Below are 26,596 nucleotides of genomic sequence, written 5' to 3'. Positions count from 1 at the left end.
ATATGTCAGCTAAATGGCATTTTTCCAGCTTGAGTGATTAGCCAGGGAGAGCAAGATTTAGACTAGTCATGCAAGGGACCGTCTCTATCCTGAGAGCGCTGATTTCATCTCTAAGATATATTCCAGCAAAACCTGTTTCCACTAAGAGGATTAATTTTCTCCGTCTTATCTGATTGTGATGCTCGAAGGATATTTCCACAACCAAAATCACGGCCCAATAGTCTGTCTTCCTGTTGACAACCTGGAGCTTCGACAATAAGCGCAATTAACCGTTTTTCTAGAGTCAGGCCATCACCTAACGTTCCAAGAAGAAACTGGGCAAAGGAAACAGCTGGAGACAAGAGAGGCATGAAGCTATTACTCCTATGTTCAGTCCAGAACTTCTGAGTTTTGGGAAGAGGTGAATTTCAGGGCTATCTTCTTGATAGGATGGTTCAGAATTATAGATTACACTAAAAAAGGTCAATGTTTCAGTTTAAGGTATTGTTAGGTGTTTTGAATATCCCTAAGTAACTTGCCAGGTTGTACAGACATCCTTAAATACACATTAGGTAGAGTGATGTGCAACTGTCATGGAGTACTGAATTATTTGAGAGGTATTTCTGGTGATATAATGATGAAAAGCAGATACCTGTTTATGGGCAAAAGTTGAAGAAAATAAGCATAGAGCCCTTAAAAAGCCTCTTTCTTTCTTAGTGGCTTGTGTTTTCATTAATTCTTTAAATATTCATCATTTTCATATAAAAATAAAAAAGTAAAATCTGGAGAAAGCAGCAAATTCTCTTTCCTCTTGTTTCCAGAACGCTCTACGCATATATCCATTATAGCACTTATCAGAGGGAACTATAATAATTGGTTTATTATTTCCCCTCTGAATATAAGTTCTTCAAAGACAATAATTTCTCATTTAGTTTTACATCGTCAGTGCCTAGGTATATGGATTGCTTCTACCTAGAAGGTGCGGAATACATATTTTCTCAATAAATTAATGACTAACTGAATGGCTCAACCCATTTCTTAGATTCTAGTGAAGTCATAAATCAGACCAGATACATTATAGTTCAATTTTTTATAACTCTGTCTCTTGTTAGAGAGAGAAATGCTCCACTGATCATAAAAATCCATCAACCCTGCTTAAGCTAAGCAGGTAACAGATACCTGAGTACACAGATGTCTGGACTGAATGTCTGCCTTTGGTGGTTCCCTACACTGTCTCCCCAGTGTCTTAATCCAGTGGCAAGATCTTTTATTTTTACCTGTGTGACTTTCACCTTAGGTCTTCTAGGCTCAGGACTTGGAGATACTAAGAACATGTGCATTTTTTCCTTTTCTTTTTCTTTTGGGGGTTTTGCACAAACCACAAAACATAAGAACTAGAAAAGATTATTTTTATTCATAAACTAAACAATGCCTTGCAGTCCCTTTACCTGTTTTCCCTTAACCCAGAGGTTCAGAGGTAAGTTCAGAGGTAGGTCTGTCCTTTCCTCAAAGAGGACTTGGAAAGAATATACTAGAGTTTTCACTCAGTGCCTTTCTTTTTTTTTTATCTCATAGATCATAAAGTTGGGAAAAGTCTTCCTTTGGAATCAGATTCTGTCTGCTAAAATTTTAGTTAATTACTTCCTTATGAATCTCCTGCCCAAATGAAATATAGTCGTTATGAATTGTGGTGGTTCAATTAATGATGAGAGCGAATGTGTTTCCAGAAACATGTTATTTTAGTAGCACTTTCTTAGACACTGAAAACTTTTTTTTTAACTTAAAGACAAAGTCCTTATGGTCCTAGCAGTAACAGTGTGAGTCAACTACTTCTCTCCAATTTATTTCAAAATTCTTTCTTAAAGATTGTTTCTGGGGCTTCCCTGGTGGCGCAGTGGTTAAGAATCCACCTGCCAATGCAGGGGACATGGGTTCAAGCCCTGGTCCGGGAAGGTCCCACACGCCGCGGAGCATCTAAGCCTGTGTGCCACAACTACTGAGCCTGCGCTCTAGAGCCCCCGAGCCACAACTCCTGAGCTTGAATGCCACAACTACTGAAGCCCGTGCGCCTAGAGCCCGTGCTCTGCAACAAGAGAAGCCACTGCAATGAGGAGCCCCTGCACTACAATGAAGAGTAGCCCCCGCTCACTGCAACTAGGGAAAGCCCGAGCGCAGCAACAAAGATCCAATGCAGTCAAAAATAAATAAATTTATTTTGTAAAAATATTGTTTTTATTGTGTTCATAGGATTTGAAGATCCTATATGTGTTGTATATCCTTCTTTGGAATTGTAGTCTCCCCTAGAGGACCTGTGTATAAGTAAACAGCACACACATACACACACAGACGTGGAAAAGCTACATATATTAGAACCAGGCCATCACCTAAAGTTCCAAAAAAGAAACTGGGTAAAGGAAATAGCTGAAGACAAGAGAAAAATGAAGCTATTACAGATACATACATAATATATATATATTATACATACGTATGTATGTATCCATGAGTTCCAAATCCTGAGTCAACCAATCGCGGATCGTGTACCAAGTTTAGGATCCACAGTTGGCCGAATTTGCAGATATGGATCTGCAAATACAGAGCTGTGACTATGGGACTTGAGCATCCATTGATTTTGGTCCTGGAACCGATTCCCCACAGATACCAAGGTACGACTCTACAAATCTTTCTTTAAAAATTGTAATGTATCTAAATGGAATTTTAATATAAATGTAACCAGTGCCAATAATAACAGAAATCTACTTCATTCTGTTTGTTCATTCTGTCTGCTCTCCCTGAAGTAGGAGGGAGGCTGATGAATCTTAGAAGCTAAAGTTAAAACTATGAGAAAACCCTGAGGAGCCGTGCTCCCCTCTCTGGGGGACTGGTGGGGGGAGGTTGGGTCAGTTAGAGTTTAGAGGGGAAAGGTGTCTTGAGCAGATGCTGACTGGGTGCCATGGAGGAAGAATGAGCTGGAAAAGCACTGGCGTTGCATTCCTTTCTATCTCCTGTATTTTAAAATTAACCTTCTCAGAATTTTGTCTCTTATTTACCTTTCGAAAGAACCAGTTTTTAAAAATTTTATTCTTGGTTAATCATTTATTTTGTCTGTTTTATTCCCCTTGTCATTGATTTATATCTTTATTATTTCTCTTCACTCTTGTTTCTTTGTTCTCTACTCTGAGTCTTTATCCAGTTTATCAAATTGAATGCTTTATTTGTATGGAATCATTTTTCTCTTAATAAATGATTTAGAGTCATAAATCATTCTGTAAATACCACTTCTGTTATTTCCTGCAAATTCTGATAAACAGTATTTTCAGTTCTAAGAATTTAAAATTTCCCTTTGATTTTTTTATAGAATTATTTAGCATGGTGAACAAGATGTTAAAATTGAACTTTTACTATCTCCAAGTTGACTGGGGCTTTAAGGCTGAAAGCAATAGATGCTATAGTTGCACCTAGAATATTACAATACTTCTTCAGGGCCCTTCACATACTGATTCTTAAATATTCCTAATGGGAAAGTAAATTGTGCAACATGGACCAAAGTTGAAACTGTATAGGGACTTCCCTGGTGGTCTGGTGGTAAAGAATCCACCTTCTTGGGACTTCCCGTTGGCAGTGGTTAAGAATCTACCTGCCAATGCAGGGGACACGGGTTCGAGCCCTGGTCCAGGAAGATCCTACAGGCCCCAGAGCAACTAAGCCCGTGAGCCACAACTACTGAGCCTGCGCTCTAGAGCTCACGAGACACAACTACTGAAACCTTGCACCACAACTACTGAAGCCCGCGTGCCTAGAGCCCATGCTCCACAACAAGGGAAGCCACCACAATGAGAAGCCTGCACACCGCAATGAAGAGTAGCCCCTGCTCGCCGCAATTAGAGAAAGCCCGCGCACAGCAACGAAGACCCAATGCAGCCAAACATAAATAAATAAATACATCTATTAAAAAAAAAAAAAGATTCCACCTTCCAATGCAGAGGACATGGGTTGGATCCCTTGTTGCGGAACTAAGATCCCACATGCCGCAGGGCAACTGAGCCTGCACCACAACGACTGAGCTTGCGTGCCTCAACTAGAGCCCACGTGCCACAAAACTACAAGGCACATGCGCTCTGAAACCCGCGCACCACAACTACAGAGAGAGAAAACCCACATGCCACAACTAGAGAGAAGCCTGCATGCCACAACTACAGGGCCCACGCGCCCTGGAGCCCGCGACGCCACAACTAGAGAGAAGCCCATGCACCTCAACAAAGAACCGGGGCACAGCAACAAAAATAGATCCCACATGCCTCAACGAAGATCCTGCAGCCGCAACTAAGACCCAACGCAGCCAAAAATAAATAAATAAATAAATAATTTTTAAAAATGTTGAAACTGTATATACACCCTACGACACAGGTGGACACACGCAAAATGTTCACTGTATTTTTAAATAATAAAATATTAGAAATCAATATCTAAATGGAGGAATAAGTCACGGCATATTTGTATAACACAATATTCTATACAAAATTAAATGATTTAAAATCTACATACATCAACGTAACCAAGGAGGACTCTATGAGGCCGTCCCAGGACAGACCCCTCCCCCATATCTTCTGCTGTAGCTCCTCTCTGAAGTACCTAGATAATAGTATCTGATGCATATTTCCAGACTTTTCCAGATGTTAAAACCACCACCAAATGGAATAAATTAACTACTTGGTGATCATGAGCAAGGAGCCCCACAGACCTTCCGGTGCCTAAGAATTGATCACCATCAACCAATCAGAGAACTGTGCACAAGCTGATCACATCCCCTGAGACCCCCTCTCCCCTACCTTGCCTTTAAAAATGCTTTGCTGAAACCCTTCGGGGAGTTTGGGTCTTTTGGGCATAAGCCACCAATTCTCCTTGCTTGGCCCTGCAATAAACTTTTCTCTGCTCCAAACTCTGACGTTTCAGTTGTTTGGCCTTACTGTGCATTGGGCACACAAACTTGCATTCCGTAACATCGATATGAATGGATTTTAAACATATGATGTTGCATGAAGTGGCAAATTCTAAAAGTGTATGCACTGTTCAATACAGGTGATGAAAAGTAAAAAGATAACACAAAACAAAAAACCCCATAAAACAATATATATTTTTATGCTACTGTATGTTGCTATGGATGGACAGATTTAATGCAAGTAATAACATAAAACAATAACGTGATATTTCAGTGTTGTTGGCACATTAGTATTTTTCATATAATGTTTGAGCTTATTTAGATTGGGGCATATTGAACACATATTAAATAATGTTTAAATAAAAGCCTATCTTTATTTTTTGTTTCAATCTCTTTTTTTTAAAGAAAAAATGCTTTCAATTAGTTCTCAACCATATTTACTTGTGGGTAAATTTGCAGCTGTACATATTTAATGTGCATGTGTAGTCTTCCTACATTGTAGAATTTTTCACCTTACAAATGCTTATAAAGAGAGATACCAAAGTAAATCTTTCTTGGGCCCTGGGACTCTGGGCACCCTGCCTTTGCACTGGCCCTTCAGGAAAACAGTGCAGTATGGCAGAGTCAGAAGTCAAGCAGACCTCACTCAAACCACAGTTATCCTGGGTGACCTAAGATGAATATTTTAAACTCTATGAGCTTCAGTTCATTCATCTGTTAAGCAATGTGAGATTTAAAAGTTGTTGAAAGATTTAAGGTAATTTAACCATAGTGCAAAGCACGTAGCAGGTATCAATACTAGCTGTTACTGACCTTATTATACATTACATATCTGTATAAAATATATATTATTACATAATTTCATTGTTCTATAACTGCAATTATACATATGTGTATCAAAGATGCTCTCTGAAGTAATAAATAAAGAGATGTTCTTCCTAAAGGAATTAATGAACACACATACACAAAAATTTTCAGAATTAATAGACAAACTGGGTAAGGTAGAGTATGTAAATGATTTAAAGCAACCATTTTATTTTGTTCGTACATTCTGTGAGTCAAAGGTTCCAACAGAGCCCAGTGGGGACAACTTGTCTCTGTTACACAATATCTGGAGGTTCAGCTGGAAAGACTCAAAGCTAGAAGTGAATGTTTGCTTTCTACGTTACTTGACAGAAAAATGTTTTAAAAAGGAGTCAGCTGCTCTAGTGCATTTGAGGCATAAGGTAGTATAAATATCCAGGAAAACTAGTGGCTGCCACTGGAAGCTCAAGGAAATATGAAGAGAAATTCCTAAAAGGATAATATAACCCGAATAAAAAATAAGAGTTGATTTTGAGAAAGGGTTTTAAGAACTTGACTATTATATAAAATGGTACATTTATCTGTGATTCTTGGAAAGAATAGTTACTGTCTTAGAAACAATCTCACGTATCATGATATATATGTTAACATACTCTACACAGAAAAATCAGGGCATAGGAAACTAGATTGAGCTCACGTGCCTGAGCTTTTGTTTCCACTTTTCGAAACAGCCTGTATATAAGAATAACTGAATCACTCCTCTGGTTTGTCTAGTCTTAATTTCTATTTCTATGGCTAATTAAAACCCTCATTTTCAAATAAACCTGCCCAAAGCTAGATGGTCACTTTTTTAGCTGTCAGTGGGTGGCTGAGGCAGCCTGGTTCACAAACCTCAATTCCATATACAAAAGAAATGAAAAACAATGCCCTGAATTGTAAGCAATCAAATTGCCATCGGAAACTAACAACGTGGTTTAATTAAAAAGGAAAATCCATAGTAATTCATTTTCTCCTTTCCACTCTTCACACACAGAATAAGAGGTAGTACAGAGAAGCAATGAAAACGAAATCACCTTTTGCCCTTGGGGTGTCTGAGTAGAACCTTTACCACCAAAATAATTAGCTTCAGATTTCTCTTTTTCCTCCCCTTTGTCACACCGAAATTGCTTCCGGTCTTAGAAACAATGCATTGCCCTACCTCTTCTGTTAACCCTAGGCTTCTAAGAATCTCAATCATCTTGTTATTTTGTAAAGATGGTAAGACTGCGTAGTTACAAGGCCACTGTCCCTATTCGATTAGGACCTTGAATCGGACTGGGAACCAGCCTGATCTCACGAATTACAACGAACTTATACAACCTCTGAGATGGGGTGACTGGACTGGAGTCAAACAGTGGGTGCACATGACTGTGTCCATGACCACAGGGTGCACCTTGAAGCTGCTTCTGCAAGGAGGGGTGACAGGAGGGAGGATTCTTGGGACACGAGTGTACCAACACTGTTGCAAAACTCAGTACCCATCCCTCAGATGAAAGCACACCCACTCTCCTGAGCTTTGAACAAATGCTGCATCGTTTACCCAGAGAGACTACAAGCACTGCACCTCCGCCATCAAAACCACCTGGCAATATTACACATCACAGCCAGAGGCTCAGAACCGGAGACGCATGAAACTGACCTGTCACAGCACATCACAATTTTCACACAAATGAAACACTCTACATCACTTCCAAACTACTCATGTCACTCTCATGCATGACCTCACAGTATGGCAAACACAGGGGCATCTGGTAAACACTGCGTTTCAGTAAAGCAAACCCTGATGAGGTTCAGAGTAGTTGTAGGTCCGTATGCAAGGTCTCACTGAGGCTCGGGAACAAGAGAAATGGAAAGCGAGGCTCCACTGGGAGCTTCGGGGTGAGTAAAAGGGAGCAAGGTGAACAGGGTGACACAATCAGGAGACAGCTGGAGCACCACGGAGAAGAGAATCCTTCCCATTGGCTAGTACCCCACAGAATCCTCTCCCAGCAACCCCAGTGGTACACAGGACAAGAGACAGAAAGAGCTCTTACTGTAGCACTCGGGAGTGGCTGAAATCTTTCAGATCTGAGTCTTCTTCGTAATACGGAGTTATCATTCCCAGCCCACTGTCACTCAGCATGCGTTTCCGGAGGGCAGGATTCCACCAGTCTGTCATTCTGGGAGGGAGGAGAAGGGCAGCAGACATTCAAGGTCAGCCACAGGACTTAGTCTGCTCTTTCTCAGGATGATTCTTGTCTCCAAATGTGAGGACGGAAATGAATCTTTATTGGGTATTTACGAGGTATTTCACCCTTATTAGTCCGTCTAATTTTCTCAACCATCAGGAACTCTTTGTATGCTGCTGCCCTCTTTATAGATGAGAAAACTGAATTTCAAGATTAAGTAATTTTAGGGCTTCCCTGGTGGCGCAGTGGTTGAGAGTCCGCCTGCTGATGCAGGGGACATGGGTTCGTGCCCCGGTCCGGGAAGATCCCACGTGCCGCGGAGCGGCTGGGCCCGTGAGCCATGGCCGCTGGCAACGGGGGAGGCCACAAGAGTGAGAGGCCCGCGTACCGCAAAAAAAAAAAAAAAAAAGATTAAGTAATTTTAAATATGACATAGATAAGAAGCAATGGCGCCTGATGTAGAAAGACAGGTTAGAAAAGAACAAAGCCTAGATTTGCTCTTTCACAGCTTCCCAGCTCTCAGTTTATTTCCAGAGGGGACAATGGAAAAGAAATGAGAAAGGAACTGATTCAAGTTCTCGTGGATTTGCAGGCTACTTTATCTCTGGAGCTAGAGCTGATAGAGAATGACCGAGAGGGCAAAACGAGCTTGGCAAAATGGGCTCACCCTTCATCAGATCCAACACTACGGCCCCAATCAGGTGGGGTGGGAGGACACCTAGACTCCAGCACCTACCGCTTCTACGGCGGGACACAGCATCACACTTGCCTTCCCCACAACTGACAGTCCTGACTTATCGTATGTGGCTCTCCCACTACCTTCGGGACCCCCGGGGTTTTTTATCAGGCCATCCTTCGTTCCTGTCGGCTTTCCCTTCATGCCAGGACAGCTCTGGTATCAGTCGTTCCAGCTCCTAAACACAGCTGTAAATCTGTTCCAGCCGCCACTTCTGTTTTCTCTTGGCCCCGCACAGACTAGGGACGAACCACTGCTATCAGCTGGCCTGGCAGAGTGGGATGCTCAGAAATAGCAGCCGTGGTCGAATTAGTGAACGGGGTGAACAGGCATGAGGCTTACCTCAAGTGAATGTGTCTGCTAATAGTGTGTAAGTATGTGCACACACTTGCACATGCCCTTTGAGTGCACGTGTGTGCGCTCTCTGGGGAAATCCTTATTTTAACTCTTTAGCGTCTGTGTACCAATAAACTACAAAAGTTCATTTAACTTCACAAGGGCCAAGGTTTCTGTGTTTTTACTTTTGCACTGTTGTTTCCCAAGTGCTTACAGTAGTACCTGGCACATAAAAAAGCTCTCTAAATAAACATTTCTGAATTGACGAAATAATCTAGAAATGTTAATATGTTTTGGTGGTGCAGTGTGGTGGTTAAAATACACATGGGCTCTAGCATGGAATAGATCTCAACTTCTCCCCTTTATTTTTTGTGCAATACTGGTCAAGTTACGAAAACTCTCTAAACCTCAATTTTGTTATCTATGGATTTAAAATAATAACAGTACCAAATCTGCAGGGTCATTGTGAAATGATGATGATGATTTCAATAACATAATTTTTAATGAGTGTCTACCAAGTGCCACCAACTGCCCTAATTTTACATGTATCAACTCATTTAATTTTAAAACAATTGTATGAGTAGGTATTATCATGTCCGTTTTACAGATGAGGAAATAAGCATAGAGCACTTAAGATGATTAAGTCACTATGAAGTAACAGTAGGGATATAAGAAAGGCATTTAGCACAGTGTGTGACTCATAATTATAAGTGCTTGATATCTACATGTATCAGGCTGCCTTGATACAGGAGAAAAAAGAGAAGGATGAGGAAGAAGAGGAGGAGAGGAAGAAGAGAAGGGATGTGGAGAAAAAAAATAATTGTCAAACCACCTGTGTCTTTTTTTTTTTTTTTTTTTTGCGGTACACGGGCCTCTCACTGCTGTGGCCTCTCCCGTTGCGGAGCACAGGCTCTGGACGCGCAGGCTCAGTGGCCATGGCTCACGGGCCCAGCCGCTCCGCGGCACGTGGGATCCTCCCGGACCGGGGCACGAACCCGCGTCCCCCGCATCGGCAGGCGGACTCTCAACCACTGCGCCACCAGGGAAGCCCCACCTGTGTCGTTTTTTAATGTGATAATACAGGCATTACAGATGTATATGCACAAACGCAAATACTAGTGTTTTCTAGTTTGGTAGGAAATGCTGGTGTGGTGGGTAAAGAAGCCTCAGACATGACACAGATCTGAGTGGAAAGAGTAATTCTGCCCAGACATTCATAAGACAGACTTAGAATGGAACCAGCTGTACTACACTCTAAGGAAATACAAGAAAACCTGTATTTCAAAATAGTTTGATTTCATTAGAAATGTCAAGTGCAAGGCCAAACCAGACACGATGTGACCCTGCGGCCAGCCTCACCACCACACCACCAAGGAAGAAGCCCACTCACCCGGAGGCTTGCTCCACCACCAGATCAGGCATTCCTGGGGGTGTCCCTGCCTGCTGTGACAACACCATATCTGGGTCCAGAATAAAAATCTCATCTTGAGAAATCTCCATCACAAAGTGCAAGTGTTCCTAAGGAAGAAAAAGGAGTCTGTCAGATGACTGATAAGGTGTTCACATCCATCATCTGAAGAACAACAAAACAAAGCATTCTTGGTCTTGAGGAATAATGAAATTTTATGACATAGCAAATGACCACAGTGTATTTTCAGAGGCCTGACCAGTGGGCATCCCTCCCAGAAACAACATGGTAGCAAGAGGCTGAGGAAGGGGAGAGTTGAATCCTTCTTGGTTTGGGACTCTGACCAGGATACTGTCAGGTATAACCAGAGATGGTCTTGCCTCTTCTTCTTCCCAAATACTATCAAAGAAGTGACACCCCACATGCAACTTGGTCCAGCATGCATGTACGATGACCTGGACTTCCAGGATCCGGTCAAAGCTAAGTGGCATGGCTAACAACTGGTTTTTGTTTTTTTTGTTGTTTTTTTTGCGGTACGCAGGCCTCTCACTGTCACAGCCTCTCCCATTGTGGAGCACAGGCTCCAGACGCGCCGGCTCAGCGGCCATGGCTCACGGGCCCAGCCACTCCGCGGCATGTGGGATCTTCCCGGACCGGGGCACGAACCCATGTCCCCTGCATCGGCAGGCGGACTCTCAACCACTGCGCCACCAGGGAAGCCCTAACAACTGGTTTTATCAGTGGATTCCATTCTGTACCTTCTTTTCCAGTGGGAGCACTAGCTATCATTGGGCATAAGCATTTTTTTTTTCTCATTACTGAACTCTGGGAAGTGGTGAGTTGAAACCAAGCAACATAATATACACTTGAGGTCTCAAATTTGCTAATCAGAAATAGTTAAAAAGGCATAAAATTTGGCTAGGAAGCAGTAAAAGTAGCAGTGTGAATGAAGATTTGGGGTGCAGGCTGGTGACAACGTCTAGAAGCCTACCTATCTTCTGGATTCATCTTCAAGGTCAAACCATATCACCTTGAGTCCACAGATCACAAAACACGTGAAGACAAATAACAAGCTCATAGCTGAGACTATGAATACCATTCCAGAATTTGTACACATTTCAGTGTTTTTGTTGGAAAAAAAAGTAAAAGATTAGTATAGTTCCTGGGGAGTTTTTCACTTTCACAAATAGGCTCAAGAAAACTTACCTGAGATCTGTCTATTCGATAAAAGCGATCAGCAGAAGTAGCTAGGGAGAAAGAAACGTATACGGCATTCAGAGAGGTCTGTGTTCTGGCACCAGATTTACAACCTTCTCACCTGCGATGACAATCAAAAACCTTACATCCCAGTCAGTCCCTAAATCTACTTAGAAAAACTCAGGACTTCACACCTCTGCTGCCGCCATTCCACTGCTTAGGAAGCCCTTCCGCATTACACGTGTCTACCTAAACCATGTCTTAACCCATAGAAAACAAACTTATGGTTACCAAAGAGGAAAGGGAGGGAGGGATAAATTAGGAGTTTGGGATTAAAATATAAACACTACTGTATGTAAAACAGATAACCAACAAGGACCTACTGTGTAGCACAGGGAACTATACTCAATATCTTGTAATAACGTATAATGGAAAAGAATTTGAAAAAGAACTTATACACATAGGGTTGGCCAAAAAAGTTCATTCGATTAATGAATACATTGTTCAATAAAGTTCTTGCTGAAAATGAAAAATGTCTTATTTGTACTGAAAAGCGAACGAAGTTCTTGGCCAGCCCAATATATGTATCTGAATTACTTTGCTGTACACCTGAAACTAACACAACATTGTAAATCAACTATATCTCAATAAACTGCTTTTAATAATATATCATGTCGTAAGGACCAACTCAAATGCCACCTCTTCTGTGAAACCTTCCTCAGCCCCATCCTCCTTGCCCCAGGTAGAATTTGTTGCTCCTACCTCTATATGCACATCTGCATTTTGTGCATGGTTTATAAAAACTATCTTCACAGAGAACTCTGAGACTAAGATATCTGCCTCTTTAAAGATCTGTGTTTCATTTCTTCTTTTATGTCTCAAGATATCAGCACAGAACCCTCAACAGAGCTGGGACTCAATATGTATTTATCAAGTAAATAAAGCTAGGAAAAACAAAAATAAACAAAAAAATACTGTAGGTAGCCTGACTTCCTGAGGAAGTGATTCTCATTTTGGAAAACAGTTTGAAGATGCAGAGCTCGGGACCACATGTGGTATTAAAGGCATCATTTCACTTTAAAACTGAGTCCCTAAGCCATGTCTGAAGAAAGCTAAAACAGAAAAAACAAAAATTATTTAAGCAACCCTATAAGGGACTTGCCTGCATCTGTAGTTTGAGGGGGGGAAAAAAAACAACTTAATGACAAACTTTGGGCTTCTAGAAATTAATCTGATTATTATCAATATTCAAAAGAATTATGTTCCTCCTCATTTAAATCTATCTAAAATAGTCCAGTATTATAAACAGATTTTCTACAAAGTACATAGTACTAGAGGGAAAAACTCAAAATGCAAATAATCATTCAAAAATCATAGATATTTAACGAGTAGCTTCTCTCCAAAGGAAATAAGCTAAGAAATAAGACGATCATGGTTCTTGCCCTCATACTCAGGCAACAGAGTAAAATTTGCCTGAGAAGGACTTTGTCTACTTTGTTCTTTTAACCATGACTGCAATCACCTGTTAAATGTTCTTAACGAAACTATTTCTAGAGTAAAACTAATATCTAGACCATTAACCACACTTGTAATTTTATCTAAGACTGTATATAAAATAGACTATATAGAACAATTCATATACATTTTTGTAATTTTCTTAAATATAAGTTGTTCCTCTGTGGATTCAGGAAAAACAAATGATTGCGCTTCTCATCACTAGGGAATAAAGGACCTGGAAGAAAAGCAGTATAGATTATCTTCAGAGGCAGCTGACAAGCCATTAATGAAAACCGATGTCATGATGTACGTGGATTAGATTTGATATAGATACAGGTGCTCATCTTTAAAAAATATTCACACCCTCACACATCCTGTCATTCTCTTATCCACATTTATATCCTTTCAGATGCACACAAAGCTGAACAAAAGAAAGGTCTACAGTGAAAGCTAAATGTCCACACAGACAAGAGAGATACCGGGTAGTAGATACACTGGGAGTATCTAAGCAGGAATGTACTGTAAAATGGGTAACTGGATAGAAAAGTGGGATTAGGCAGCATTTAGGGAGACAGAGATGGAAAATGGGCTCATTAACCAATCAGAAGATGACCGACCTACTATACATTCAATAACAGCAGAGCAGATGTGAACACAACTGAAAATGCCTACCCTTTCACAAAAATGTATACCTCATCCTGAAATGATGGTTTACTGAAAATAATATGGAAGTTCCATAATATGCAAACGACATACCACTTAGTACCCGTCCTCGTGCTTTATGGAATCAATCTACTGGCCTGAAGACAAGTACTCAACACGTTTTTGGAAAAGGGGCGTGAAAGGGAAATATCACCTTGAGCAATTTGATGTTGAGAAGTTCAGCCAGATTAACCAACTTGCTTTGAGGGAGATAACTTCAGGAAAGTGTGTTGCAACATCAGCAAGTTCACATCGTTTGAGATGCAGATACCAATCACGTGCAGCCACGTGAAGGGTTTCTGAATAGTTTTGGAAAATTAGAGTCCACTCTATCCATCAATACCTTGCCCTTGTGGCTTCCCCAATCCCCACCCCTCCAGGAAATACAGAAACACTCACCATCTAGAAAGCACCACCGTGGGGAGAGTCTCTGAGCTGAGAGCGCCCTGGGGAAGGAGGTTTCGTGGTCCTGGAAAGAGACATACACATCCTGGTGGCTCCATTTGAATGACCTGAGGGGCGTCCCTCACTCCACATTCTGCCCCATCACCTATTTCTAAGAGCGAGCATCCTTTACTACACAAAGCGCTGGTGAGAGATGGAAGCATACTTGTCACTGCAAGGACACACGGGGACTCTGCTTTGAAATGCATGATTTCACATAACAACTCCCATATCACGTTTCCAGGAGATTTACAATTATTCCATTAAACATTCATAAATTATACAACTTGGGACATGTACTTCCTTTGGAGACTCTCTTTCCCTTTATGAAGCTGAGGAACTAGTGGCAGCTGGCTGTCATTTGTATTTCGGTTCTCCACATAGGTATAAAAATGTCCCCTACTGAAAGAATCTCTGCCGTTAATAATTTTTAAAAACATGAAATGCACATTCTAGTTTACAACACATGATTTGGAGCATTCTGGCCCTGGCTCATAGCGAAATTGAGATCACGGACAGAAATGGAACAAATGACGAGGGAGGCCAGGTCTCCGCGGGAGGACACTGGGAGTTTGACCCTTACGAGAGGTTTGAGATGTTCAAATAGAAGGAGGATCCTTGGAGCGAGGCTGGGTGTGCATGATCTTGTGTGTACAGAGGGGGACAGGGGAAGGAAATGGGAAGAACACAGAAGAGGTAAGAAGAGAGCGAATCAGGGGTTGCACTGATTTCTCTGGAAGTCTAATCTGCCCCACGTGATCCTCAGGCAAAGCTTCTGCCTAAATCAGTGGTTCTCAAAAGTATGAACACCGGACTAGCGGCATCAGCTGGGAGGTTGTTAGAAACACAAATTCCCAGGTGCCACCCCAGATCTACAGAAACCCTGGGGGTGACACTCAGCCATCTTTGAGGTGAGTCTGATGTATGCTAAAGTTTTAGAACCATGGGCCTAAAGTTACGGGGACAAAAAGGTCCGTTATTAGAAATCTTGGGTAGATGGAGTTTTTATATGAATGCATTCTGCCAATTAAATAATTAATAGAGGAAAAGTTGGTCTTACTCAGGACTGGTACCAAGATTTATATGTAGAGATACAGAAGTGCTAGAGCTATGGATACAGAGATAAATATATAGTCCTCGTTTGTTTTTTTTTTTTTGCAGTACACGGGCCTCTCACTGCTATGGCCCCTCCCGTTGCGGAGCAGAGGCTCCGGATGCGCAGGCTCGGCAGCCATGGCTCGCGGGCCCAGCCGCTCCGCGGCATGTGGGATCCTCCCGGACCGGGGCACGAACCCGTGTCCCCTGCATTGGCAGGCAGACTCTCAACCACTGCACCACCAGGGAAGCCCTGTCCTCGTTTTTTGAATCAGGTTTGGGCTAAATGAAATCGTGACATGTACCTATTTATATGAGAATTGTGTTTAACATTTTGAGAATTATATTTTGACACATGTGATATCTTGTTTTCAAAGGAACTTAGGGTTCTTAATGTGTTTTCATAAAACATCTAAAGCGACTAACATGTCTCAGTTTAGTGAGAACTGTAATTATAAATCGAGAAATTCGAAAACGATCTGAAACATTTAGGGGCAACTGTGAGGGCTAATAAACAAAGATGTCAAACAGAAATGTGACTTCCTTCTATAAGAGTAAAGGGACATAAACACCGAGGATACTTTCTGAATTTTGATGTCGAATGTGCTACAGAGACCTCCATGAAAAGTATCAGAATTTCCCTAGGTAAAAATTGACTCTGAAAGAATACAGAAATGCTTTCTTTTTTAATTTTGAAAACCTAAAGACTGATAGTGTTATTGCTAGAATATTCAAATTCAGGAATGCTGGCTATAATTTAGTTTAATAAAATGCAGGTTGATATATTGCCTCAGCCGCACAACCAGCTTACCACAGGCTGTTAACATAATGTTGATATAATTGCATACATTTTCACGTGTGAGTGTCTGTGTATCTGGAGAGTTTTATGTATGTACCTGACTTATTTTGCTTATTTTTCTGTTCGTTTATTTACTCTGTACCTTGATGCACAAAGCATCTGATATAACTCAATTTCCTTAAAGGGGTTTTGCTTAAAGAGAATGTTATGTTGGCTCTGTGAAAACATTTTTTAAAGCCATAGAGCTCTTTAAAACACTTCAAATGGGTTCAACAATTCTTGAACTCCCTGCAATTTCCTGTAAATTTGGTGTGTCTATATGTATGTGTATTTTCCACTGCTTTCCATAGATTATCAAAGTGATCTGAGATCCCCAAAAGGTTAAAAAGCTACTAATTTAAATAATCAAAGTTTATATCAGAGGGGATTCAACAAAATAAGATTCTAATCATTAAAATGCCTTAATGATATCCAGACTTACAAAAATAGGAATGACTATTTCAAAGGTACTGAAATACCTTTAGAGTATCAAACACCTGAAGCTCTCTGAGCAGCTGGCTTTTCTCCTACCATCTACTCTACTATTCTTCCTGAACCTCTTTTCTGGGATCTAAAAGCAAGCCGTAAATGAAGAATTGCAGCTTTGAGAATTTAAGTAAACTCACAGAAGTATCCAGATATTAAGTGGTAGAGTTATAATTCAAATACAGGCCTCTCTTACCACAGAAGCCATAATCTTAAATCCCAGGTTTATGGCTTCTAAAGGAATTACTATCATTTGGGGTTTTGAAGGATGGATGGGGTTTGTATAGGTCAAGTTTGAGAGAAGTTTTTTTTTTTTTTTAACTCAACTCAAGCAAAAACATGAGGAAAGCAAAAGAAAGGATGACCTTAATGGTTATGAAGACTTCTTTTGACTCTGGTGTTGAAGAATTTTCCATAGCTTCAGCTTTTGTTAACTGTTAAACTAATCTTCAGTATTTCTTAACAGGTAGTTCACTGCCTGGTAACTCGGAATTTTTCCTCCCTCAAATTCCCCAGCCATGTTACTACCTACTCTCCACCCCCAGGTACCCATCTGCTTAAGAATCCCCTAGAAATATGGTAAACAATGGGAACAGCAGAGACAGAGAGTCCAGAGACAAGGAACTGAGACTACATTCATGCAAAGAAAATTCTGATTATAGAGTTTAGATAGCTTCACTGTATGTATTATGTGACTGCAATTAGAAACTCTATACAAGTATGGCGAACATTAACAGATGGTTTAGCATGTGATCCAGTTACAATTCTGCCACAACTTTATATTCAAATCTGTACAATGATGCTTATTGCAACATTGTTTTTTCAGGTAGAAACTGTATACAACATAAATGTCTATCCACAGAGATAAGGTTAAATCTATATCATGAAACAGAGGAGCAGTTTTAAAAGACTGAGTTATAGCTTCATGTATTAGCAAGACAATGTCCATGGTATATTACTGTTATAAATAAATTGTGGCATAATATGTATAGTGAGTGCATAAGAAATGTAAATCCATTTTTTTTCAAAAACCAACAAAACCCCATATGTGTATGATGTACATCTATGTGTGTAACTTTGTATCAATGTGGAGAAAGGTACAAAAGGGTACACACCAGAAAGGTACTGTCATAAGGTCTACTTTGGGTGGGCAGTTAAAAACCAAGCAGAAGTCTAGAATTATGTGCAACCGGAAAACTAAGATAAGCCAGGATTATAAAACCTGGCAGACTTCATGACACAAGTAGCTAATGAAAGTCAAGAGAAATACCTTGAGAAATGTCTCTAAGAGGCACATGAAAAGATGCTCAAAATCACTAATTATTAGAGAAATGCAAATCAAAACTACAATGAGATATCACCTCACACCAGTCAGAATGGCCATCATTAAAAAATCTGCAGACAATAAATGCTGGAGAGGGTATGGAGAAAATGGAGTCCTCCTACGCTGTTGGTGAGAATGTAAATTGGTGCAGCCACTATGGAGAACAGTATGGAGGTTCCTTAAAAAACTAAAAACAGAGCTACCATATGACCCAGCAATCCCACTCATGGGCATACATCCAGAGAAAAACATGGTTTGAAAGGGTACATGCACCCCAATGTTCACTGCAGCACTGTTTACAATAGCCAAGACATGGAAGCACCCTAAATGTCCATTGACAGATGAATGGATAAAGAAGATGTGGTACGTATATACAATGGAATATTACTCAGCCATTAAAAAGAATGAAATAATGCCATTTGCAGCAACACGGATGGACCTGGAGATTATCACACTAAGTGAAGTAAATCAGACAGAGAAAGACAAGTATCATATGATATTGCTTATATGTGGAATTAAAAAAAAAGTTACAAATGAACCTATTTACAAAACAGAAATAGACTCATAGACTTAGAGAACAAACTTATGGTTACCAGGTGGGAAGGGTCGGGGGAGGGATAGATTGGGAGTTTGGGACTGACATGGGATTGACACACTGCTATATTTAAAATAAAATGCCTTTCCATGAAAAAAAAAAAGAGAGAAATACCTTGAGGACCTTAATATCAAAGATGAATGTATACTGGGTGGATTAAAAGTAGAGCAGGAATAAAGAGAAGCAGATTGTCAAAAAGGAATTCGCAATAACCCAAAGCCAAGATCTGTAAACTTCTTTATACTCTGATGGTACCAACTAATGACAACCGCAGAGATGATGAGAGTCTTCTGTACTCATGTAACTCCCGCAGATTGTCTACCTATACCCGTTTCTCCTACTCAAAAAAGAGAATCAGAATACACGCGAGTGGTAGTGATGTTAGTATAGAGGTTAAGGAAAAACTTGCTGTGGTGTTGCCTTAACTCACATTGCTAACGCACTGTAGGTATTACATCAGGTAACCTGTGTCCTCACAGAGGGCCTGGCACACAGGTAGAGTGGGTGACCCTGGCGTTAAGAAATCCTGGATTCAGGGGCAGCAGGAGGGTGACCAGCAGCACAGTGCAGACCAGGAGTCAGACTTGAGCAGGAAAAGGGGATATAAGGAAACAAAATAGCCCCTAGCAGGAGGTCAAGGCTGGCCGCCAGGATTTCATGGGGCCATGGACCCATAGTCTCATGGACCCACTACGATGGACGTGGCAACATCCTTGCCAGCGACAGTGAAGAGAAAGGTCAGACATATGTTTGCTTTGTGAATGCTGCACATTAAAGTCAATGTACAAAGACAATTTCTGATGGAGCCAGAAAACAAACTCAAAAATATGCACCTTTCAACAGTATCTGACTGTAGACACTTGAGAAATGTGATTGTGTGAAACAGCTACATTTCAGGAGACAGTCACATAATCCCCTGAGCTGTGCCACTAACAATCACATCAACAGCCTTCAGTACTAGTTTAGGGCTTCTCGTCTCCTCAGTCCGCTCAAACTGCATAATCAAATCAATGATTCATCAAAGAGGTAAGATACTTGACTTGCTCATTTTGTGACCTTTTATTTTTCTTCATATAAATGGTATGATTTAGATGAATGCAACTGTCATTGCTCTACAGTGTAGGCAGAATGATATAACCTTGGACATAACCATGCTCCTTTCTGTCTTCTAAAATTGCATGCTCTTTAAATAAATAATATTAACAAAACTACGCATTTCAAAAATCCCTGATATGTGCATTTTCTCTTTTGATGTATGCTAATGGAAAATCTGTTTCTCATGCTAAAAATATAGCACACAGAAAAGCAAACCTGATATTTCTTACATATATTTTTGAAAGTCAACTGGCATGAATTATATGTAATGGATAGGGAAATTATGTGAACCACATATGCCAAACTTGCCCTTAATTTACATTCAATTACTCAGAGCTGATGCACACATAATTTAATGATTCCACAGCAGCCCCATTATACACTCCAGTAGGTTATCCAATTAAGCAATATTCACCTAGCATTTAACTACACCTTTACTGCGAATGAAATTCTTTTTCTTTCATAAAATTTAGGGAAGATGTATGCAGAGGCAAATTAGAGGTTCCTTTGAATTGGGAATCTCTGCTTCACTGAACAATGTCTACTCAATAATCACTACTTTTAAATGTCTTATGTATAGATCCAAATTTCTTATGTATCCATCCAAATTTCTCCTCTGCCTGTCTTGATATTTTCTGCACTCAACCCATCTATTCAATCATTTTTTTCCTCTCTTTCCATCACCAAGTTGTATATCAATATCTCTTCATCTTAGTGAATAGACCATCAGGGATGATTAGAAATGTGCATTTATGCATCTGTGTCCAACTACAATCCCACTTAATGGACTTGCTACTGTTTTGTTTTGTCTTTCAAAACTCTCACTCTTCAAACCTACTGCTTTACCACCCACAACTCCTGCAGCAGAAGAATGTGCAGAAATGGAATAGCCATTACCAACCCAGCTTTGAAAGATGAAGAAACAGTGATGGTGTGGTACAAGATGGAAATGAGAGAGAGTCCAACATTTTCAAGAGCCCTCTTCTGGTGAGAAAGTCTTCCATTAACAACAACAACAGCTGTGTGTGTGTGTGTGTGTGTGTGTGTGTGTGTGTGTGTGTGTGTGTGTGTGCGTGTGCGTGTGCGTGTGTGTGTGTGTGTGTGTGTGTTGTCTTGCCTTCACTTGTAACAGCAAACAGACCTGGCCCCAGGCAAGTCTTACTTTAATTCTCCATTTGAGCCATTTCTGACAGTTTTGATCTAGCCCCCCCCCCAAAAAAAAACAACATGCACCGAATTTCCTAGCTAACTCCTGTCCTTCCCTAAGACAAGATAGAGTAATTCCCAGGGGGACTCCCTTGAACTTGTTTCCACCCATCCATTCTAGATTCTCTAGAATCCAGAAAACAAATTAAGGAGGAAGAGATTTCAGATAATAGAGAGAGATGAATGAGGGCAGCCAGTATGAAGGGAAGGAGAATGAATCAAATATTCGTGGGCACACGCTGCTTGCCGAGGACTAGACAGAGCTCTGATGGACTATAACACGGACCCATCCTCCAGGAGAAGAGCACGCACGCAGGAAAGAAAAAAAAGAGATGAAAGGATGAACAAATGGCTGTAGACTCAGATCTGATCAGGAGTGTTTTCTTGTGAAAGTGAAAGCTGTAAAGGCTCTAAAGGAAGAAAGAACTTTTTGAAACTGTTATATCTACTGTGAAACATTCCAACCATTCTAGTGCTATTCTAAGTAAATGAACTTTTTTTTTTTTTTTTTTTTTTTTTGCGGTACCCGGGCCTCTCACTGTTGTGGCCTCTCCCGTTGCGGAGCACAGGCTCCGGATGTGCAGGCTTAGCGGCCATGGCTCACGGGCCCAGCCGCTCCGCGGCATGTGGGATCTTCCCAGACCGGGGCACGAACCCGTGTCCCCTGCATCGGCAGGCGGACTCTCAACCACTGCGCCACCAGGGAAGCCCTAAGTAAATGAATTCTTAAAGCGGAGGAATCACCTGAATAGATCCATTTTCACCTATTATTGAGTCCTACTGTATTTATTAACACCTCAAAGTATTAGCTCATTCTGTGTGCCAGCTACGTTGTACCCCATAGAAACGGGGAAACCCTGAGTGTCTACAACACCCCTAACTGTTCCTGGTCCCATTGCTCCACTATATCCACAGATGTGTCTTTCTGCTTCCTTTATTCCTCCTGCTCTTCTTCCCACTTTCTTTCTTCCTCTAGCACTTTCATCTGCCTGGTCCCCAGTCATGCCCTGAGAGCCATCAGAATGACTCAGGATTTCTTAAACCCATCACGACTGACATTTGGGGGGCTAGATAACTCTCTGTTGTAGGGGACTGTCCTGTGCATTGTGACATGTTTAGCAGCATTCCTGACCTCTACTCAGTAGACTCCAGTAGTACCATGTCCCCTAGTCATGACAAACAAAAACGTCCAAATTGCCAAATGTCCCATATGAGGGGCAAATCTCCCCCAGTTGACAATCACTAGAATGGTTGAATCTGCCTCTATTCCTTAGTAACTTTATGACTTGGAGTTAAGAAGGGACATAAAGAAGTCCAGGGAGGGAGCAGAGAAGGAATAATTTCATAGTAGGTGGCTTCAGGAAGCATCTTCATTAAATAGGTATGCAGAGTCCAATTTCCCTATGAATTCTAGTTTATTTACCAAGCTCAAGAGTATCCCGAATCTGCAAGCACAGTGCATTTTGCTTGTCAAGTTATAACTTATCAGTTACGGGTTACAGGAGATGCATTAGGATGGAGGGGCCTTAGTGTTCTGACCTCAGAGATGGCGCAGGCAGGAATATTCAGCAGGCTATAAATATCCAGCATATTCTTGTATAACCTATTATGCCTTGTTAGGTTAATACAAGGTGTCATTTTTGAGACCTAGTACTTTGTTGGCAATTCACTATGAATTTGGGAAAGGAAGAATCCAAAGCAAAGAAATGCTTAAATGGCTGGGAAATGCCATATGGCTCACTAATAAGGTGTCTTGGGCACTTGTACACCTTTCCAAATGCTGATTTTCTCTTGAGTTTCTTCTAGCCTTAGAAAACCGTCAGCTAAAATCCCAACTGCAAATTAGTGAGCCCACTGGAATTTCTCAAGTTTTTAAACTTACTGGTGTCTATTCATTTCATCACAGTTGATTCTCAAGTATACTTAGCTCCATTGCATGCATAGGAAAGGTCATTAAAAAGCATTGAAGGCTTTTTGCTGTCCATGTTTCTTACAGGTCTTTCTCCTAATCACCCTCTAACTCTCACTGATGCAGACTAGAGATGCTGATATTACCAGTTTCTGCATTAGGAAACACAAGATCTAGTGCTAAATTTCCTGCCAGTTGGTTTTGTCACTTTCTACATAAAACTAATACACCTCCCCCATGTATTTTATACGTACCCTCGGGAAAATATAGAAATCAGTCTATGTCATCTCAGCTTCTCCACACCATCTGACACATTTCATTACTTCTTCCTTTTTTGAAACACATTTCAATTTTGGTTTTCATGAGACCACCTTCTCCTGGATTTCCAGCTGCCCATCTGTTTCCATGACCCTTTTGGACTGATTGTTCTCTTAAGCTTGTGCTCTTCTTCACCACTCAGTAGACAGATATGACAATGGGCCCTTTTCTTTCTTTCTTTTTTTTTTCTTTTGCTGTACGCGGGCCTCTCACTATTGTGGCCTCTCCTGTTGTGGAGCAACAGGCTCCGGACGCGCAGGCTCAGCGGCCATGGCTCACGGGCCCAGCCGCTCCGCGGCATGTGGGATCTTCCTGGACCGCGGCAGGAACCCGTGTCCCCTGCATCGGCAGGCGGACTCTCAACCACTGCGCCACCAGGGAAGCCCTGGGCCCTTTTCTTTATGCAAACTCTCCCTGAGTGAACTCCAGCCCCATAGTTTCAACTAAATACCATTCATTTGCTAATGACCCTCAGATTTCTATGTCGATGCCTGAATTTTTTCAATAAGCTTTGAAAGTCATAGATCCAATTTTCTACTCACCAAAACCTCTTGCATCTAATAGGCATATTAAGATTGCTATAGCCAAAAAAGAACTCTTTATTCACCATCCCTCCAACTCATTCCTTGTCCTGTCTGCCCAAGATCCCAGCCAAATGGGAAAGTTTATATCCCCTCACTCCTTCCCTCAACCAGCTCTCTGTCGCTCTGCTTAGGAAATTTCCTCACCACCCTCTCCCTACTCTCAGGCCATGCTAATTCAAACACTGTCTCCCTCAGTTAAACTTCCTGCTTAATGCGCAGTTCTGGGGTGTCCCTAGACCTCTTATTCCAACCTTCTCTTAATACCCAAAAGGCTCCTGCTTGTTATAATTCTTCAAGGAGGGGTGTGGGGCGAAGTAACACTCCTGAAACTCATCTTTGATCGCTGCATTGGTTATCCTATGTGGTCAGTGCACAAACCTTTTGTGCACTGACCACATAGGATAAATGTCACTTTTGAAGTGACATTTATAATGCAGCAGTTTTGACACCAGGGTTTGACCTTACTGCAAATAAACAAAAAACAGAAAGATTTTGATACGGATAAGTACCATTAATCCTTCTGCATGTTTTTATTAACAAATAATCAATAAGATCAATATCCTTATCATATTCTAGAGTCTCAACCATCCCATGATATCTGTGGATATGTACAAACATGGCATAAAGAAAACATGGTAGAAAATATCCCTATATCAAAACTCTTAAGCCAAAATGACTACATTGAATAGGCCGGGATAATAAAGAAATGTATCAGTTTCATAAAACTAATCAGAATAAATGTTTTAGATACTTCGGTTCAACTGCAAAGGTTTAAAATGTCCATGTGTAAAAATTAAAAATTCTAAAAAAGAAGACCCTTAAAATCTTATAGCTACCAGTGCCGATCCTTAAAGGGTGGAAATCAGCTCCGACTTTAAAAATACTATACTTTAAAAAAGAAAATGACACCTAGATAGTGGCTCCAGGTAAATATGCAAATAATGGATACAAGAAATGTTGTGCTCTATCTAAAAAATAAAGTAGAAATTTGTCTTCTAATGGTTGGTAAAAAAAACAGTCCGAGAAGTAGACTTTATTTTCTCATTGCAAACACACCCTAAGTGAATTCTCATCCTTTCTATTGCAGCCAGATGGAAGACAGGACTCTGGAATAGTGGGGTACTTTGAGCAATAAACATACAAACAAGAACACCAGGCCATTTCTGTCATCCAGCCTCAGGATAATCAGGCCGCTTTGACTGAGGGTACAGGCTATCGACTGGCAGGGGAAGAAAGTCACCTAGAGGCTACAAGGCACAGAGGTTTTTTTTTAATAGTTGTTTTTTGCTGTTTTGGCAAAAGGATGCTTAACTAGCGGTTTCAGGTGTAGTGTAATAGACACCAAAACCCAAAGTGAGGTGCCGCCAGATTTAGACATTTTAAGTCCTTCCCCCACGTGGAGGGAGGTATAGAGGGTCTAGGAGAAGATTTATTTGGAGGGTGTCATTAGCATGCTGTGACTCCCACACACCCCTCCTAGCCGGCAAGGGTACTGGGCTTCTCAGAGAGAAGGGCTTTTATGGGACAACTCAGACAGCTTTGCATACGCCCCTTCCAGTTTGGGGTGATGCTGTGCATTGGTATCTAAATCACGCCTGGGAAATCTAATGGGAAGAGGATGGCTGCAGGGGCTCGTACTGCACAGTAAGGGTGGGAAAGTGGGGAAGAGACTGCACTCCCAAAGAGTGTTGGGGCAAAGGGTCACTGAGCGTTCTCCCAGGAACCGGATGTGGGTTATTAGAGAGAGGCAGGCTGGGTTTATTGGATCCTGTCCAAGAGATCAGGATGGGACAAACAGATTGCATTGCATTTTAGAAAGTTGGTTTCATGGTTGCAGAAGCAGGGAATTTACTTTCCTGGATGTGAATGAGAAACACACAGCCCCGGTTGCTACTGGCAGCCATCTTGGACCAGGAAAACGTCTTGTGCAGAGGTGAAATGTGACAAAAAACGGAGAACAGAGCAGAAAAACCAACAGAACACAAAATCCACCCTGCATCTGAACTTTGTGCTGATGTGAACCAACAGACTCCCTGTCAAGCTAGTTTGAGTTGAGTTTTCTAGTATTTGGCACTGAAAGCCCTTCATTTTATAATCTTTCCTAAATGATCTGGGAGAACAGCCACAGCCCAAGTTTGCACTAGACTAGGACTGTCCATTTTGCAGGAAAATGCAAAATAATCAGAATGCCAACTTCATCTTGGTTCTTGGAGTGAACTCTATCCCTAGGGGAGGATGTGGACGCAAATCCAAATGAGACATTCATTGACAGATGGACTTCTTTTGGATGGAACGTAAGAAACAAGGAGAGTCAATTATATGTTACCTGGTAATGAACTCTCTGGGAGCCAGAAGAAACTGACTGCAGGTCCTAATGAGAAAATGGAAAAAAAAAAAAGAAAAAACCCATACACATTAAGATTAGTTTGAACAAACTGCCTCAACTCCATCAACTAAAGGCCCAATTTTATATTATTAAGCCCATCTGGAAAGCATCTTATTCTCCCCAGTCCCCCAAGGTTAAACAAAGAAGATAATGCCAAAAATAATAAAAGTACACCCAGTTGGACTAAGAGAAGAAAGGCCATTTAGCTATTGAAACTTATAAATCCTAAATAGCGTTTAGAGGTAAGTGATATAATTTCAAGGATAGAGAGGACCAAAAGTAAAAGACAGGCGATTTTGGTGTACTAAATGGGGATCCTAGTTAACTTGCACCTGGACTTTTGGTTTGTGCAGTAAGCTACTTAAGCCCCCTTAGGCACTTAGGAAGAATTTATTTATCTAAGACCAAAAACATACTGTCAGGATAATTGTGTTTATACTGACAAGTTGCTTGGCAAACACAGGATTTCATAGACTGAAAAGAAAAAATCACTGTCCAGCTCTGCATTATCACG

The 26,596-nt window shown here is 41.1% G+C and overlaps 1 protein-coding gene across 2 annotated transcripts in view; it reads right to left on the bottom strand.

Moving 5' to 3' along the window:
• DGKI (diacylglycerol kinase iota) overlaps nt 1-26,596 on the bottom strand; it is a 448,623-nt gene that overhangs the window by 63,417 nt on the left and 358,610 nt on the right. For both annotated transcript variants that reach the window (XR_004484538.2, XM_033432383.2), the window contains exons 23-27: nt 26,023-26,067; nt 14,202-14,271; nt 11,613-11,653; nt 10,389-10,516; nt 7,792-7,917 (exon numbers count right to left, since the gene is read on the bottom strand). Coding sequence is in view for 1 of the 2 variants with exons in the window: in XM_033432383.2 (XP_033288274.2) it covers nt 7,792-7,917; nt 10,389-10,516; nt 11,613-11,653; nt 14,202-14,271; nt 26,023-26,067 (410 nt within the window). In the remaining variant the exon portion in view is untranslated. The remainder of the gene's footprint in view (nt 1-7,791; nt 7,918-10,388; nt 10,517-11,612; nt 11,654-14,201; nt 14,272-26,022; nt 26,068-26,596) is intronic.

This window comes from Orcinus orca, chromosome 9, assembly GCF_937001465.1.
Source record: "Orcinus orca chromosome 9, mOrcOrc1.1, whole genome shotgun sequence".
Classification (NCBI taxonomy): Eukaryota; Metazoa; Chordata; class Mammalia; order Artiodactyla; family Delphinidae; genus Orcinus; species Orcinus orca.
Note: the sequence above shows the minus strand (reverse complement) of the source record. Positions and strands in the feature narration are given on the sequence as shown.